The 20,145-nt window shown below is 42.2% G+C and overlaps 1 protein-coding gene across 2 annotated transcripts in view; it reads left to right on the top strand.

The window, feature by feature from the left end:
* The window catches only part of LOC105671821 (uncharacterized), a 305,353-nt gene that overhangs the window by 132,275 nt on the left and 152,933 nt on the right, over positions 1–20,145 (top strand). For both annotated transcript variants that reach the window (XM_012366293.2, XM_012366291.2), the window contains one exon: positions 4,192–4,366. In XM_012366293.2, the coding sequence (XP_012221716.1) occupies positions 4,192–4,366 (175 nt within the window). The remainder of the gene's footprint in view (positions 1–4,191; positions 4,367–20,145) is intronic.

The raw sequence follows: 20,145 nt of genomic DNA on the forward strand, positions 1-20,145 counted from the left end.
TATGTAATGGGCCTATCTTCGTAATAACTCCGCAGTTACTTCGGCCACGGTAGATCTTACCGATAGTCTCAAAGACAGAGCCGTACACGCCGGTCGACCACCTGTGTGTACACACTCCCGCGCGAAAAGGGGTGAGAGATTCGCGGCGCCGCGCATAACATCGCCTCGGGCAAGAAAATAGCGACATTTAGAATAATCCTTTCGTAACGTCACACTTTGATGCATAAGTATCGCCATTATACGTTACAGAAACGACATAATTAACGTCGCTGTCCGCCAAGAATTTATTACTTCGATCTAATGGGCCGAGAGAGTGTGCGCCGCGCGCAGAAAAGAGATTAACGTTGGCGATCTGATTCGTTGACAGATACGTCTGCACGAGGTGCAACAAAGTAGAAATGCTTTATGCAGAATACTTTGTAGAAAAGTAAGGACGGCAAAAAAAGTGGAGGAAGCATAAAAACACGTAAAAACTTGTGTGATGTAGACATTGATTAATGTACACAAGCTGAAAACATATAGTCCTGAAAATAAACTAAATAATAATAAGTGAAAAATAGATAATAAAATATATTGATTAGAATATAGAATGTTTAATTTAAAGTTGAAATACTTCCTACATTGCTATTTTTTCACATTTTACCAATTTTCAATATTAAATGCCTTGATGAAGCCAGGAACTTTATAAAAGTATAAAATTTTTCTACTTATTTAATATCACCACTGACACCAGCAGCCTTTCTCTGAGCGTTCTTAATTAAATAAATTGCTCCACGAGCAATTAAAAGTTAACATTATTTCACCTGCCACCTCCGTCGAGAAGGACTATAAAAGCATCAATTCGAAACTACGTAGACAATCGATGGGCCAACCGGTGGCACCGACTCGGCATCGATCGCGGACCATTTTTATCCCGAAACATTTGTAATTAAATTAATTTGCCCGCGACTCGTCTGGTCGCGAATTGCTCAACTGAATGATTGATGAACGTTACACTCTCATTATGGGCCGCTACTGTGAGAACATACGTAATACATAGATGCGAGCCAACGTCCGTCTATATTACGCTTATGTACGTATTTAAACGCGGATGCATATATATGTATCCGTATATACGTCTCTCGCGATGCGCAGACTGGAATCATTACGAACAGTTCACCCGGTCTTTCATTAGTCATCGACGATTTAATGCGTCGTTTGATTTCATCTGTCGACGGACTGCGCCAATCGGCATAACGTTTCGTTCTTTTTCGTGCAAACATCGCCAAGCTGTTCTCGCGCGGCTCTGCCTTTCGTCATCTGGTGACTGCGATGACGACAACGGCATATTCTATCGTTAAACTTTACTAGTTTATAATTATTTATTGCCCGGATATTGCGGTTTCACGACAGATTATTATCGCGCGCGTATATTAGATTTAATTAGAATCACCGCGTCGTAAAGGCGGCCAATCGGGCAATTTCGTGCGTTTCAGCCTGCGTGACACGCATAACGTCACTCACTTTTATTGCCCGTCCGAAAAATACGCCCGTCCTGATCGTCGTCGCCCTCGTCGTCGTCGTCGTCGACGTCGCTGTTCATCTCGTGGCTCATGAATAACAAGCGCACGTACCGCGGTTTCCAGAAACCAGAACTCCACCATAGGCGTGTTTCGCGTGCCGAGTGCCTTCCACCTTCGGAATCAACGGTGCCGCGATTTCGGTGTGTCACAAGAAACGACTGTCGTGTCTCGTTTTCGCTATTGGCGCGTATTTTATTTCGTCATTTGTGCGACGCGATACATTGTTAAACACTTACCGTCGGCATTTCGAAACGTTGACGTACTTGAATGCAAGTGGAGACCATACTCAGAAGCATTGAAATGTTTTTGCAGAAGTTCGATTCTTTTAATTAATGTGAAATTAGCAATACATATAAAAGATTGTTGCAAAATTAGTTTCAAAAATATGTAACATATATTTTTTAATCTTCAGCATCTTGATATATAATATTAAGCTGCTTATTAAAATTATATCAAACCGGAACATCGTAATTTTTGTTTATTAAACTCTATTTTTGAAGAATGTCGTATTACCATTTTAATTATTAATTTTAACTTTTAACTATTCATAAAAATAACAAGAATGAAAAATGATAATTTAATTTTATAATACATTTTTCTGTTTTTTTTTGTTTTTTTTTTTTTTTACATTATTGTATTAAAACTTTTATTTGTACATTTTGTCAAATGGTTTTTCGCTGAATATTGCACAAGTTTGCAATAATGCGAATAGCTCCGCTAAAAGCCCTAGTAAATTCCGTTATAAATTATTGCGGGGCGCACAACAGAGAATCGTTGTGTGTGCGCGCTGATGTGTTACGTGTAATTTGTTAATCGCGCCACGGTGTTACGGTTACACTCACCGCCGGTGTAACCGTCGGCCGGTTGGAGTTGCGCTATTAGCGTTGTATCGTGTTTCACGATACGTACCATTTGTTTGATCCTATGACGGGTATACGGCGCGGACAGAGAGGCGAGCTTTTCATTGTCGACGTATGCACGAGCATTCCCACGTTTCGTCAAGAGATTGTTGCCGGGGAAACAATCGCACTCGGATCGGCCGTGCTGTAAATCTAATCTTCCGCACGATTGTTTCGGAAATTCGATATCGACACGAACGCGCGATCGATCACGGCCACTACAAAATGATTCTCTTTTGATACAGCTAAGAGTCTTCTCTGTTGCACTGTATTACACCGCGAACAGTCACTGTTCGCGGTAGCTATATAAGAACACATTGTGTAACTATTATGTATTTTATTTTCAAAAATGGAGAAACGAAACAAACATAACGCTGTAGCGAACTGTAATAATTCAGTCACAATTTTATAGTGATTTTTTCTCTATTATTTTGATGACTTTCTTCCTTTTTATAAAATTTTAATTCGTAAATTTTCGATAAAACTTTAATAATTTGATTTGCATCATTTTTAATATAATTATTTGCGTGCAAAATAGTTACGTTTATGTTTCAATTTATTTTATATACCGCCTGTATATATCTGTTTCATACATTTTAAATACAAAAATTAATATAGATTACAAATTAAAACAGATTTGATTTTCGAAGTGCCGCTTCCGTATAATCGTCTTTCGATACTAATGGCGTTTGCTCAATTGGATTGCGAACTATGAGAATTGGTTCCTTCGCGTGATTGACTATTAATTCCGTCGGTCATTAGACGAACGGAGGTGTGTCGCAGGGAAATTAGATAGCGCGGGGTATACAGGCTTAGGCCGGTCGAATCTCTCGTGGGAACTGGTCGTGATTAGTCCACGTCACTGCCGACGCTAGTTATGCTAATTGCGCTTAAGCACTTTGGCCTGCTATCAGCGTCGACTATTGAAATCGCCGCTGAGTAAGTCACGTACTAAGGCTTAGACCTTTGTCCGTCGGTTTTGCCTATCGATATCGCCGCTTTCGAAAAATCGCCACGGCGTCGGCACATTAACTCGACAATCTCGGGTATGACAATCGGCGATATATTGCGTGGGTGAAATTACACTTGTGCGGCTTCTAAATCTCGTTAGAACGAGACGCACAGCTGGGACGAAATAATGCAAAATTACTATGTTGCAACGGCGCATTATACTAATATTCATTTACACCAGCGTCACAATGCTTTGAAATATATATGAATTAACTCGAAGTGGTTTAATGTGAAGTGTCGAGATTGCTTCGTATCTTTTTTATCAATTTCTGGTAGGGAGACAAGAACACCTACGCAAACGAGTCCTAACAGAAAAATCTTTAAAGACCTTTGTCGACTCTAAGCACACAATCATGTTAAAATACACATCTCATATTGAACATAATTCTGAGTTCGAAATTACTACGTGAAACTTTTATATTATTCAAGCAGTTAAGAATTTTATTACGAATCAAAAATAAAATATTTATATTATTTTTGATTATTATTATCTCCTAATTTGAAACTCATTCAACAAAGTTGAGTAGTTAAAGTTTTATGTTTCCATTTCAGAGTGTCTTACATTTTAAAGTTAACAAGTTTTTTTTCCGGTGGTTTGCAAACATTTTTGTAAACGCTCGGGAAACTGGCGGGTCTTAAATATTGTAACTCTAGATAATAGATAAAACATTACCGCTCTCAGCAGTTGTCCTAACGAGAACATTTGATTTTTATTGCAGGCGGCGGGACCGCCGGTGCAGCTGGAACCAGTGGACCTGTCCGTGAAAACTCCTGTGGTGTTGCAGGTGCCGCGGTACAGTCCGGCGGCGATAATTACCGCTGCCGCGCGAAGAGTACCATCGCCCTCGACGACGCCCACGCCGCCGCCGCCGTCGTTGCTCTGCATATCTACCGGTGAGTAGACATTTATCACAATGAATTTATGTGCGGCCGTGTACGTATACGCGGCTGGAATTTAAATCGAATCTTGCGACAGTGACACGATCACGTTATCGCCTCCGGGGATACTGCTCGAAAGAATCTGCATCTGCACTTGTCCACGGACTTGTATTTACCGGACGATTCAAACCGCGCTCTCGTTCACAGCTCCGCGATTTCGCGCTGTGTCATAGAATGCAGAAGTTCTCCATGATACATTACCGCTGTGTATTTTTCAATTAATTCGATATTTACAGTTTTCGACTTTTGTTTCGGTTTATTATATATTGCGTGAGAATTTCGTATGGATTATAATTTGTTTGTAATAAAATCGAAAAGCTGATAAAGTTTTATAAATGGTAAAACATTTTTTTCTCACAGATTAAACTCTAATTAATATTTATTTTCTTCCGATGAACGTCCACTCGATTAACTTCTAAATACGAAGAAAGACACCTACTTGACGGTTGTTGGATGTGTTTAAAATTCCAGAGACTATTCGTGAGGCAATAGAATTCTACATTATGAACTGCACGCAAACGAAAGTATCTATCTATTGTCGCTTTGGTGCATACACATATACGTGTTTATCAGCTTTAAGCCATATTTGTACATTTTAGTTTTAATTAATCTTTCAACATGAATCGAAAACAAAGAAATGAGCTTTTATTCAAATATATCGTTGGACGTAAATTATGAAATTTGCAATTTTCAATTTTTGAATGTTTTTGACATTTTTTTCGTTCAAAATTTTTTATTTACACTCTAATACAGATATCCGTGATTGTTTAAAAAAACAGCAAAAATAAATTCTACTTTGTGTAATTCAGTTTTCTGTCACTTCTGAACAATCGACAAAAACAAGTCGTGTAATTCCGCCTTTACATAGCTGCATACAGGTGCGGCGTATCGGCACACAGGTGTAGATGCAGCACGCGCAGAAAACGCCGCGGCTCGAAGCGTGGCCTCGACGCTCGCTTATGGATAAACCATAGAGAGATCCCTAGCGATTGCGTTACTTTATGGGTTAATTACGTGGGATTTTTTTTTTTACATATCGCGCGCGGACGAGCCCATCGACCGACCATTTTGTGGAAAACCCTTGCATGCAATAGACGGCACAAACGCGCGCGTACAAGTGTGCATACTTTTTAAGGAGTGACCTATGGGAAATCGTAAAATCACTCACCGTTACTACTGCACGAGGTGGCATTTGTTGACGAATAAATTACGGATTTGTTTCGATGCGAAATATTTACAATCCGTCACGATGCGATACAATTTTTATTCTCACTCGATATTGGATTACATTTAATAGAAATTGAATATTATTGCTTTATTAAATATTTATATAATGAAAGTTATTCGTGACATGATTTTTCCCAAATAAGAACGTTGTGTGTGTTGAAAGTCGAATATTTTTATATATTAATTAATGCATTTTTTAGGATTTATATACAATACATTCGATTATTTTTTATTTCTTGCATAGGATGCTCGACATACAAAAATATCGTATACTTTCTTTTGATCTCAATATTAAAGTTTTAAGAAATGAAGCATTTTTTAAATTAAAAGAAATCTGGGCGAATAAAATTAAATATGTAGATAAATAATAATCAATATATTTTACGATTAATTTTATGTAGATTTTTTTATATAGCAAAAGTTTAATTTGTGAGATTTGAGATTTGCAAGGCGTTTCGCATTAACATTAAAAAATCACAGAAGTATTTTATCGTAAATTATTCTTAATGAGTTTTAAATTTGACAAAGTACCCGTGGCTGAACGAAAATGAGATAGTTATAAGACATCCTGTACAAAAGATGGAAAGCAATCGACCATGAACTTTTACCAGGAACCACCCTGATTTGCACACCGTCGTAATTACACGATGCGAAATAATAATCCAAAGCGCGTAGACAGATGTTCGATCTGCCTTGAGGTCTCAAGGTCGATGTGTTCGGCGATTCCCCGATTAAAAAAGCGACACGAGGAGAGATCTGGTCTTGTTGGTGGCTGCGAGAGTCGCCGCGGGCGAGAGCTGCAGCGCGAGAGTGTGTAGGGGAAAAAAAGGCAACAAGCCCGCTGAAATAAAGTTTAAAACGCCGTAATCGCCTCGATAAAGAGGCGAACCGCGAGCAAAAAGTCGTTTTAGCGCGCGCGTTTTAGCGTGCCGAGCAACGAGCGAGCGCGCTTAATAGTTTAAACCGCGAAATCGCTCGCGCAGGTAGTTGTACGCGCCACGCCTCTTTTTTATCGCGTATAAGAAAAAGAAGAAAGAACCAGGCGGTCGACGGCAAACGAAAGAAACGCGGCGCCGCGCGACTAGCATGTTCGGAACTCTCTCAACGTTCACTTCCATTTCTGGATTAATGATTACGCACACCTGCGCAAAGTGGAATCCGAATACGATTGGGGTCGCAACCCGTAGTCCTCGCCTGCGGGCCTCGTCGTCGTTGGTCGCCGGTCGTAGTACAGCCAGTAGCACGATAGGAATACTTTTATCGCGCGTTTACGCGTCCGGCTCTCTCGCGCGCTCGCCTAATCGCTCGCCCGTCGTGACCGATACCTTGCCGGCGAATCTCTCCGTGCGCGCGAAATCGCCTTCCCGGATTTCGTGATTTACGCCGTTGGAAAGCGACCGGTCGCGCGTTAATCCTTTCGCACCTAATGGGTGTTCCGCATGGAAAATAAACTGACAAACGTTTTATAAAGCGTTCGCGAATGCGTTCGCGAATTACGTAAGTTCGATTGCAGTTTATTAAAAAAAGTAACCAGCGTGAAAGCATTCCCATGTAATGTCTGAAGTTTAATATTCTCTGCTACATTAATAATATAGGCGAAGGAAATGAGATTGCACAGTTCAACACTTTTAGCGATATAATATATAGTTCTCAACGCTTTCGATCAAATACACTTTCTTTTAGCCATGGATCTCCCATTAGATGTTTTAATAACACGTTGTAAATCTAATATATTTTGTTGTAAATTCTACACGCGATAATACCACAGAATATTTCCAATCACACATCTTCCGACGCGAGAGAGTCGAATATAAATTTTGATAACAATTTACGTTACCGCTCGCGCGAAAATTTACGTCACGCCGGGTTAAGAATCTCCGTCGCCGGAATTCACTTTACGTCGTCGCGCGTAAAAACGGAGGCCTCGCTCGTGGCGATGTATCCGCGGCACGTGACATTCCCCGCCGAGATGGAGAAAGAGACGACTCTTGGGTGATGTCGCTCGCGAGTTCTGCGACGTGGCCGAGAGCAGACGGCCGACGGCCGACGGTACGTCCCTCGGTCTCGGTGTGCCGACATTCTATTGTTTTCCAGCAAACTCCGCCGGCGATCCCCTGCGGCGATATAACGCAGAACGGATATTAAAGATCGCCTGTAACCGCCGTCTGTTGTCCAGCCTTTTTCCTTGACTTCTAGCGGCCGCTCGCGCGCGTGGTCATAACTCGTCGACTGGTTGCGGCTATCGGAAAATTCCAATCGTGCGTGGATGCCATATACGCACCGCGGACACGAGTCTCTCGGTCGCATACATCGCCGCCGGTGCCGAGCCCGATTGTGTACGACAGCGCATTTTGCGAGTCTTTGATGCAACAAATTAGGACTGCTGACAAAACTGCCGATCTGATTGGGAATGCGTTGCCAAGTAACATTGAATGAAATTATTGATCAGAATTAAATAACGGTGGTGTATTTGTCAATCCCTGAATTAATACGTTTTTTTTTTTTCGCAATTGTCTCGTCATGACTTTCTTTAAGATTTATATAATTTATGTTATAAAAATCACACAAATGCATTTCTAATTTTTATTTATCAGCACATAAAGTGATTATTAAAACATTCATAGTTACAAACTTAGAACTGAATAAAAAAGCGGCGGTTATACAGTTATGTAGCGAGCAAACCGAGCTTTATGGCATTTTAATTGCATTAATGAAATTATCATGCGTCGACGACGCCGGAGGTCTTCATTTGTCACTGAAGTGAATAATTAGACAATCTGCAGGCGAACGAGTCTGGAATTAAACACTACACAATGCGACGGTTCCTCTACGCGTGAATTAACAGGTGGGTGTTAATTCCAGTCGTTAAAAAGTGCCTGGATCTCGCGAAGAAAGTACGCCGTTGCGCGTCGCCGCAGCTTTTTTCGTAATTAATTCACATCCGGGTGAGCAAACGACAATTGCAACGCACATCAACCGTTTTCTTTTTCTTTTAAACGAAAAGATGACGGATAGCGGGCCGTCCCGTTGGGAGAGTCGGCTCGAGCCGACTCTCCCAGAGTTTGATTGTGTTTGATTAATTACTCATGCTGTTTCTCAGTCGGCGGAAGCTGACGGGTAGCAATCTTGATAAGGCGTAACCGTATTAACGGATCTGACGTGATGATTTTATTTTTTTAAAGGCGAAAAACGTTCAGGCGCAATCGATGGAAGGGGCAAAACGATCGGACGAGAAAGGCCGGCTGTTCGCTCGGTTCGATCCGGCGTGTCATCCTGTTGTTGCGAGGATGATCTCGCGGCTTTTACGCTCGACATCCCGCGTAATCGAATATCATCGTACATAAGTCGCCATTGTTTTGCCGTATGTTCACTGTGCGTAGGCATTCCGAACTGGCTCGGATTCAGTTTTATAACATTCGATGATATCAGCAAGTTGGCAGGCGAGACATTTCCGTCTCGATACGCTAATTTGTCAATTACACGCTCGAGTGCAAAAGTACAAAAATTAACGCTTTCAATAAAGCAAATAGTATTGAAAATTATTTTGTAATATTCTGAGCACACATGGAAATTTTTACGAAACGCAGATGCGAAGTGCGTAATTTTATTCGAGATTACGACGTAATTACTGCTCGCGCAGCTGTTTACAATCTGCTTGATATTTGCCGAGAGATCGTCGGAGTTCTTCCGCGATAAGTGCTATAATTAACGACACACTGAGATTAAGTGTTATTCGATTACGCGGATTAAACTGTCTGTTGAACAACGGCGCTGTGAGACGCGCCCACGTGCGAACGACACCCGCTTATTCGGATAATAATGATGCAGCCTTTCGCGGGTGATTAGAGGATAAACGAGAAGACATATTACGAGCAGCAAGTTGTGCGCATGCCAGCCCGAGGTGTGACAGGCAACGCGCGCGGACGTTATCGCAATAAATTATTCTTATCAGAAACCGGGTGCAAGCCATAGGCGTGTTCCGCTGTCCGAGATAAATCCTAGCTGAATGATAAAACGATCGAGCCGCTATTACAGTGAATGGGAACAGGCGTATCATGTCGCTAGATGTCATGGATAATTCATGGCGATGTACAAACGTTCTGGTCCAGTGTGTCGCGTTACTTAGGAGCGATAACGTTTCGTGGAAATTGCAACAAGTTAGCAGCGATATCGACAACGATTGATAATGCGAATAAAAATAATCGCGGCTTATCTTTTTCTTCGGAATTAGAATAATTAATGCAACAACGCGGACAATGAGAATTACAATGCAGACTGTTTATCTCATAAAAGTAGACAATCTAATGTATATATTCTTATGTCTGTGTTTTATTACAGAGATTAGCGACATATTGTAGGTACACAGATATTATGATTTCCGCTTTAGTAATCATCCGCGATTCAAAGCAGGTGCGGTTTAGCTATCGACGGCGATCGAGATAAATCCCCGCTGAATGGTAAAACGATGATCGAGAATGGTGGCCGGACTGGTGGTAAGACCGGTAGCGATAGGCGGTGGTCATATCGCGCTCGAAGCATTGGACGATAGGATCTTAGATGTTCTCGCTCTTGTGCGCGTTCCGTATGAATACTCGCACGCACAGATACTACGAGCAGTAATGCATAGACGTGCACAAAGCGTGCATATATCTCTTGCGCGTGTTACGAGGAAGTGTACTTTTCGTTAACTCTGTGTAAACATATAATACCGCAGAGTTGAAACTATTTTGCTGAAGCTTACACTCGATATTCCAACGCTAAACTTTGTTAAATATATCCTTTGATGCTTTTTTTATTTAATTCTTCCAATCATTTTCTTAGAATTAATATAAAATTTTTAAGGCAAGGATTAAGTTTAATAATTTTTTGGTTAGTATTTAAATTAAATTATGTTCTAAATTTAAATATTATTACTCACCCAGTGAAATTGATGTACCTATTGGAAAGCGGAGCATTTTTTATATACATCATCAATCTTTAAAAAAGGAGACGTGTGAACTGTATTTTTTTTACGAAGCATCTATCAGTCCGTTACAATCTAAAAATAACCAATTACGGGCGCGTCATGTCAGCGTTCATTTTCGCTCTGTCGTCGGCGGTAGAAGCGTAACAATAATTAAACCAATTACGCACGTCGCCGGCCTCTCATTAATCGGTCTATTTCAATTAATATTCGTTACCGGCCGAACAATGCCGGCGCGCGTTTGTCAGCTTCGCCTGTTACGTGTAATCGATCGATCTCCACGATCGATCTGGGAAAGGCGCGAGGATTATCGGGAAGGTGCTACAATAATAAAATGGAATAACGACGGGATCGGACGACGGCAAAAGTGTTTCTCGGTTTGACTTCGAGAGTCAGCGCGAGGGAAATCTTTAAACCCGTTTATGCTTTTATGTAACGCCGTCGTTACGTTGCGCCATCGCCTCGTACTCGTCACGGTGTAAACCATCTCTCGGTACCGTTGCTTTGCTTCTTCGTGCCCAAACGGCTCCTCCTTCTGTTGATTCTTTTCGAGTGCCTAAACCTGCCGAGTTGTGCAAGGTAGAGACCGGGGTCTGACGCGTCTGATTGGAGAAAGAATAGTCTCAGTGTTAAATCCGCATTGATCCATGTGTTGGAGATGACTGTATATAAACTTACACGAAAGCTTAAGCTTCAGACTATCCCGTGACATTGCAGTTTTTTCGAAAACATTTGTTCAAACATTTGTTCAATTTCTAGCAAATAAATCCCTGAAGCTTGAAAGTTGCAAATCACATCGCGGCGAGTTAAACAACACTTTTGAAAATAAAAATGATAATGTGAAATGATAATAGTGATAAATGATACATGATCTAAATGGCACTTAATTAAATATAAAAATTTGATACGAAAAGCACGTATATACTTAAATTATTTGAAGAATATAAAGAATTTATGACATTTTTTGAAATCATAGATAGGTGAGAAAGTAAAAAAGATCATTTTCTCAGCATCTTTTTTTTTTTATTACGCTTTTGTTAGAAATCAGTACTGTTGTTAGCTTCAGACCTCAATCACTACTAACTAATGGTAAAATGTATTTCCGTTCGTTTCTCACGTTCGCATTGTACGGTCTTCACGTTAATCAAAGAAAACTCAAAATCAAACACAGCCGCATTTAGCGCTAAATTTTCGATTAGATTACGTATTTTCGAATCATTGACGTACGAAGAATAGATCTCTTTCGAGTGGAGTGACGTTAATAAAGAACTACAAATTTACCGATCAATCGACGTCAAAGACTTCGACGCAATATGTAAATATGCAAGAAACAGAGAATGCTCTTATCGTGAATACGTAATGACGTCACTGTCTGAATATTCCAATACCACGAAAGTTCGATATCGATCTTGTTTGCCAGAGACTTTGCTCGTTGCTTTCGTTCCGTTGTGTGATTACTTGAAAGGCGCAAACGAGAGAGTTTCAACTTTTCTTTTTCTTCTTAGAGAAAAAGAGAGAGGCGATACGGCTCGAGCGTTTTATAGCAATTTGTAGCGCGCGGGAGAATTAATAGTGCTATGTGTGAAGCGCATACGCGTTTTTTTTTTCTGCCGTGGCATTAATTCACCGAAAGCATCAAGTAGAAGACATCAGCGACGACGGCATACTTTCGAAAAATTTACGGACGATCGAGCGGTCAAATTTTGTTAAATTGGACCGCCGGATAAAGAGCTTAATGCTGCTGATAGAATAATGCGGTCCGCGAAGTGTCAGTATCCTTGACGTGCCCCCGGATCTAGAAAGTCTCATCATGGCTGATTAGCAAAGTTGAAACGTGTTCATTGCTGCTGCGCATCATATCTGCCGTCCGAAAATGAGAAATGATAATGCCGTAAATCGATGAATTTCTAGCGCATAATTTATGAGATTTGCCACGCTCTTAGCTCTTTATTTTAAAATTTTCTTTTATATATATATAATACTCTTTTTATTGATTAAATTTCTATATTTGATTAAGTGCTATTTATGTATTAATGAAAAATAGTAAGAATGATTTCTGGTCTACATTTTGTCGATTTACATTCTAGTTTTGCTTTTTATCAATTTAATATTGCAAATGTAAACTCCACTTTATTCCGAATTATTCATATTGCAATCTTTTTCTTTTGTTTCAATCGCTATTTTACTTAATGCACCGTTTATCTCTAGATATTCTGCTTAACTCAATATTTTAGAAGTAATATGTTTTCAATATTCTTTTGCAAAAATTGTATGAAACATTAAGATTAAGATTCCAGATTGATCGAGAAGATTATTTAAATACGACGATTCATTGTTTTTTTTTTTTTGTGCTGCCGCATACAATGGCGCGATGATTGCCTTGACATTATGTCTCCTAACATCTCGGTCGGCACGATTGTATTCCATCCACTCTGTTAGAGCAACGATAGTCAGCTGACATTTTATGGATTTCATGAAGCCAATCGCCGACATTGTTGAATCTCCGAGACCGAATCAGGTGTACATCGTTTTATCGTGTTTTATCTATCTTCACGATGCGCGGTTGCGATAGGGATCTCGCGATTTTCATAATTTCGCGAAATCAGTTACAATCTGTAAAAGGACAAAGAATCCCCGAGCGTGTTGAGCTCTTACGTAGATTCGCAGCGCGATAAACAACTCTCAGCTATTGCTTGCCCGATATCGACGACTCGTATCGACTCGCTCTTAGAAAAATCGTAACTAATCGAGGTCATACTGTAATAAATATTCGCCATATCCGTAACTGTGCGTTTGTATAATTAACATGGCCATTAAGCACATAATTCTGCGCGGTTCGGCGAGATGAGAAAAATAGTAATGGGCTTCTGCGAGTAATAAGTTTTTGTCGTGTAGCCGTGCGTAAGCGATCGTATAATTAACGCCGTAATTAGCTGCGGGACGCCACATTGAGAAACGTCGTAACGAATTGACTTCTGTTAGTGATAAATTTCGGTCGTACCGGCCGCTTGCGTCATCGTATTATTAACACCGTAATCTCGCACCGTCGACGCCGCTTGTTCCGCGTGCGAAAAAAAGGCGTAACTGAGCGAGCTTTTAATAAATTTCCGCTCGGGTTCCGTCCGAGTTATACGACGAAGTTAACATCGCAATTGAATCCTCGATCCCGCGTCATTAAAGAATGTTCATTGTGAAGACGCATAATGGATCGCTGCTCCTTCGTGTTACCTAGTTCGCGATATGACATCGGTCAACGTGTAATATTACGCAATTCGGCACTGTGCAATCAATTCATAATTCTGTTCTTTTGAAAAATCGCGAAACTCCCGATTGAAAGGCGACTGTTATAAATTATGAATTTCGCAATTCTATGACTTTATACGTCAACGGAGGAGTCGGCTCGCTCCATTAATCATAGCAGCGTAGCACAAGACATTACGGAATTAGTCGGTAAAAGGAGGCGGTGTCGGGATTTATCCAAACGATGTGTATTATTATAAACGTTCCCTTTTCTTCGTGCCTGGAACTTTAATGTAATCGCCTGATCGCGAGATCAACGGTCGATCACCGATCAAATTCGATACTAATTAAACGCACGCGGATCTGCGCAAGATATCGTGCTCCGAATCCGTTCTCTTTTTTTCGATTCTTTTCCGGTACGCACCTCCCATCGGATGATCGATTTCCGTCACGCACGCACGTTAGCGGCAATTAAGCGCGTATACTAATCGGCCGTATTAAGGTATGTACGCCTCGTCTAAGTGGGGTACTCTTCTCCAACATGGCGGGGGCGTGAGAAGTGCCTTCGCCCTGTGACCTCCGCGGCCTCCGGGGTACCCCGGTACTACTACTCCGTAGAGGTACTCACCGCGGCCGCATCGTGGCCGCTCGCCGCGATAGAGCGGGCGCGATGGTGCGACGGAGACGGCGGGAGGGGAAGTCTCGGACTTCGTTGTGTGTACTGCCGAAGAGCGAGTCTTCCCATCCATCGAGATGTACTGTGCGGCCCGTTCGAATTTTGACACGTTCGACGTTTCGCTCGATCTTCGACCCCTCGCTCTCAAATCCGCGTAGTCCGATATCTCGGCTTGTGGGAACGCGAGCCTTCCTTCCTTTATCCGCACTGTCTCGCCTTATCGCGCGTGATCGGTGACAGAGGTGTCGCGACATCTCGAGATATGGAATAGAGTATTGAAGTAAATTCAATATTGCGATTTATCAACGATATCGGTTTCAGTCAAACAGATACGATTTTTAATAATTGTGCAACGTTCTTCTCTCGTGAAGTTTTATCATTGAAGAATACTTCAGCGTAACAATTGCTGATTTTAGGTCAAAGAATTATGCGAATGATTAATTAAATACTTTTGATATGATTATATAGATACTGGATATTGAATTTGTGGCTGACTCTTATTGATCTTGATTACGTCGAAAAGAACAAGACGCAAAAGCGAACGATGTGATTTGGATCATGATATTTATGAACGCTTCATGACTCATGACGTTTATCCTTGACCGCGAGATAGTCTCGGCGACATTAACGTTAAGAGCGATTTTGGTCCGGCGAATCGTTGTACGACTGCGATCCGTCCCAGTAAACTTGCAATCCATTCCGCGTGTTTCACAGTCAATTAACCTCCGAGTCCTTCCTTCGAGCCTCGAAACCCGCGGGTTCCGGACGGACCCGACTTCCCCCGGTGTTTTCCCCCCCGCCGCCGCTTTCGCAGTCCGCTCCGTCGACCCTCTCGCATCCCATCCGTCTCTCCCGGTCGACCGCGGACTTTCCGGACTTTCAGGCTCGACCTCGGGGCCCCGCGAGATGCGGTAGGAGAGTTAACCTTTCAGGAATGACTATTTCATGGCCACTTCCTGGGTTCAATGCTCCCGCGATTTCTATGCAGGTAGGGTAAGCCGTATACACACATACATTCGCGCGCTCACACGTAGACAGACGGGACACGCGCGCGCGGCGCGAGAGAAGCGTAAACCCACACACATAACGGAGGCTAAACCCCGACGAGCAGAACCGTTCCCTTGTACCCGGGGCCTTATGTTCTGCGTGTACGCCGTACAGCGCACCGACGACGGTGGCGGCGGCGGCGGCGGCGGCGGCGGCGGCAATGGTGGGGAACGGGGACTCGTAGGACCCAAGGGATCTAACGCATTCGAGTAGAGGAGAGCCTGTGTGTGCTTGCATAATATTAGACCTTATGCAACCTGCCCTTCCCACACTTATCACTGCCTCCCTCTCCCCCACCTTTCTCCTTCTGCTTCTTTCTCTTCGTCTCCCATCCATCCCGTCTTCTTCTTTCTTCTTCTCTTTCTCTCTGCTCCCCTCGTCGTTTCTTCTCGAGAGAGAAGTGGAAAGGGATCTTCTTCGTTGTCGACTTCCCCCATCCTTGATCAGATGCCCGCGAACGGTGCTTTGCAGTGCTCTTAGCGGTGTTGCAGGCCTTAGGGTAGGGTGACTCTAGCCCGTTTCGCAGTCCAGGATATGTACGGAGAAGGAAGATAAGACTTCATGTGGGAAGAGCAGGGAAAAGTGGCCGAAGTGGGCGCCTAAGCTGTCAGAAGACGGGAGAAGGAAGGGAGAGGATCCTTTCGTGGGACTCGTTTCGCAGGGTGGGTAAGGTGGTGGGTGGTTAGCCGAGTGGGTGGGTGGGGGGTTGCTGCTCGCGCGGAGGGCCCCTCTCGGGTAAGTCAGCGGGGGTCAAAACGGAGATGCTCCGCGATCGTGTCGGGCGGGGCTGCCCGCTCACGACTTGAACTATCACACGCCCCCACTAGCACCAGCATCCACCTTCCAGCCTTCTCGGCCTCGGACCGTTTTCTCGTCTGGACGATACGTCCCGGCTGTCTACCTCCTCCGTTGCCAGCGCTTAATCCGATAAATAATGCTGTCGGTTCAAGGTTGCGCGTCACCGCGGTATTACCGACGATTCTGCCGTGGTCTTGCGGGTTTTCATGCCGTTTCTTAAACGAGCGGATTCCAAGCGGGTTTTCGCGTGTCACGCAAAATTATTGACAGACTGCTATTTCGAGTGATAACATAAGAAAGAAATACACGGAATTTTTTAGAAAAATGCTTTGCTTTCTATCTTTGTGAATTGAAAAATTTATAAATATTGGCGAAAGAATGCTTTTATAAAATATTTTGGCGTAAGATGGTATATAATTTGTAGAAATAATATCTCTTTAAAAAGTTTTATATTTTTGTGTATTTTCCAAATAATTTTAGTTTTGAATTTATGTTAATTTTTATAAATATTTTACAAGTGTAATTTCTAGTTCTTTTATCTCAAAAATACAAAATTAATGTTGGTTTTCTGTAATGAAAAAAGGATTAATTATTTACAAGATAAACGTCAGTTTTCTTAAAAATTCTAATCTATTTACACCATGATCATTATGTTTTTCAATGCAAAGCCACAGATTTCCCTGCGCTGCATCCCGAGAGAACTTGTATGCTGACTCATTCGATTAAATTTCCACAGTGCATATTAATTCATCATTCAAACAGCATCTTAATCATACTAAGCGCTTCGTTGCACGAATTAATAGTCTCGGTCGGCTATTAAATTTGGAACTCACGTAGGAAGAGAGCTCCGTCGTCGGATAGACGTATAGAATGCCGCCGTAATGCAGCGCGTGCCCTTCCTCTATTTTACATTCGACGATCCAGAATGACGACCGTTAGCCGATTAACCGCTAACGGTCGTTATTCTAGTGCAGATCGCCCTCGCGCTTAAGATCTTCTTAGGTGCGAGCTCGAGGGGTCGGTCCAGAGGCGCGACTAAAGCGCAGGCGTTAAACTGGCGTGTAATGACGTTGCTTATGGAAACACGTCGATTCCGGACGGGAAGTGAATCGAATAACACGTCTGTGCGAGCGATACGTTACACCTCACCTAGCGTCGGCTGCGCAATGCATGCGTGCATGCATCGTTGGCCGAGAGTGCCGTGCGTGGCGTGGCGACAGAAGAAAAATACGACAGACGCTTACACGCGCGGTGTATCGTAAATTGGATATCGTAATAAACGTATTATCGAGCTGCATTACGGGCGCTCGTTTCGCGCGACGTGATGGACGGGACCTGTTTTGTTTCACTGGCACTTGTCCGCGCGTGCATTAGTATACATAAAACGAAATGAGGCGCGGAAGATTATCCGATTTCGCAAAGGCACCCGCGAACGGTGTACGAGCGAATCTGCGTGGCGACGGGCGAGAAAACAACATTTTTATGTCACGAAATACGCGCTCTACATGTACGATTAAGTTTGATTTACAGGAGGTTATAGGAGGCTGATACTTTGCATTAAACTTTTATTTCATGATTATCGCGTAATTAGAGGACTAAATGCAGGAATCAGGCAAGATTATTTTTCGCAGCAAAAAGCGTTTGAGTTCCGCAATAAAATAAATGTCTAATAAAAACGAATTTTTTTGCTTGTGAGAAAATAAGCCAGACTTTAAATACAGTTTATTTAATATGCAATTTTTTAAACAAGATATACATTTTTATTTTAATTTATTACTTGAACTATAACTCATTTGTCTAGTTTTTACATTTTGCCAATTATAAAATTTAGTTTACGATTTATTTTTGTAGCACAGACAAGGAAATCCGAAATATATGTAGATGATTTATAATTTTCTACGCCAAATTTATGAACATCAGTTCAATTACGCAATAGCCCAAAGAAGGAATAATAAATTGCAATATTCTTCCCATTTGCTTTTCCAGCCTTGCAATTCTACTGTAAGTGATACTCATTGCACCCAGCGTTCACAGATTATTTTCCGGTTGAAAAATTGTCTCTGCCACGAATTCCCGTGCCCTCGAAGGTAGCGACGCCTGACCTACTGGCGGTAGCCGGGCATCGCAACTGACCGCAACAGCTCGCAAGTGGATAAGTGCCGCGCTGAGGATCGCTCAAACTCGGAGCCGACGGTCTATCTCGCTCCCTGCGAGCGCGCTCGTTCCGCGCTCAGGACGTCGGGACCATCTCCGTTTCGACCTCTTCCACTTCGGTATCATTATCGATCCGACCCGAACTCGTGTAGGAATGCCTCACCTCCACCGTGCACCCGAGAAACCGTCTCTCCCCCAACCCTCGCCCCATCGAGCGCAACGATGCACCTGAGCGGCGCACCTGTAGATGCTCGTCGATTCCGTCCGATCGCGGGCGATTTCGCGGGGTCGCGCACTTCATCTACGATTCTATTACGCGAACAGTATTCGGAACGCTCCGTTTTGCCATTGCGCACGCATGAGAATAACGGCGGCAGTGATCGGCGTGATCTTCTGGCGAACATCCCGGTTCATCTCAAGCAAATGCGAGACGATATAAAGATTCGCAGGGAAGTAATATTGCTATCAAAGGCGCCTTTGACTATAGATAATTTTTACAACTTTTGTGCAACTATTTTGTTCTCCATTGACATCATTAATGAAGTAATATTGAACGCCTCTGCCGAGTATTACGATATTTACAAATTACGATTTGAAAGTTAATTTATAATTTAAGGAAATACGAAGAGAAAAAGAAAATGTCGATTGCAATGAAGATCCAATCAAGCGTCTGTATCAAGCGTCTCTATTCATGTGTACGCAAGGCTTTCCAAGAGAATAAATATTTGAAGAGATACGCGTAAAACGCGAGTTAACTACTCGTCTTTCTCGGTAACGTAAGGCATAAATCAGGATGAAATGGCGAGGTGAAAAGGGAAAAGGTTAATTATACATTTCGAAACCGGAGGTAAGCAAAAGGTAATTATTATATGGGAAAATTCATTACATCGTTTCGGTAAATTTGCCAGAGGTATCTGTAGAACATATTCTCGAGTAAAAGTTAGAAAAAATAGAAAAGCCAATGTTAAGAGTTACACTTTATAAAGTATAGAAAATTAATATTGAATATTATTTGTGCTTTTTTTTAAATATGTAAAATAATAGCCAAGAGAACTTTTCAATTTTAGCATCGAATATTTTACAAAAAACAAAACGTATCCATATATGACATATGGAATGTCGACATTTTATCAACGTCAAATAGTCGAAGTGTCGAATACTAATATTGAACTTGGCACCAATGTGTTAACAAAGAACACAATCAATTTTTTTTTTTTGCGCAATCAACTTTCAATTAATCGTTCTCTCGGTGAAAAATGGGTGATTTTTCAACTAGCTAGAATTTTGACCGTTTTTTCAGCGAGAGCGAGAAGGAAAGAAGGAAACAGGAAGAGCTGTGTGTCGAAAGAGCGAAAGGCATAGGTCCGCTTCTCAGTGCTGCCGTCACTAATAGATTTATGTAATTTTGTGTGACGCGTATTTATAGCTCGCCGATATTATCAACATAAATCTCAATCAACCGCGCCGATTCGCGGGCTTTTGATCGACTCCGCCGTCGGGATCGCCGCGCACACCTTTAACGACTTGTCAGAATCTATATTTATCGCGCTTAGAGCGTATGATTGGCGCCGCCGCCGAGTCAACAAAACTGCCCGCGCAGCTTCGGTCATTAGCGTAAATCAGCGACAT

Source organism: Linepithema humile, chromosome 6 (assembly GCF_040581485.1).
Source record: "Linepithema humile isolate Giens D197 chromosome 6, Lhum_UNIL_v1.0, whole genome shotgun sequence".
Lineage (NCBI taxonomy): Eukaryota > Metazoa > Arthropoda > Insecta > Hymenoptera > Formicidae > Linepithema > Linepithema humile.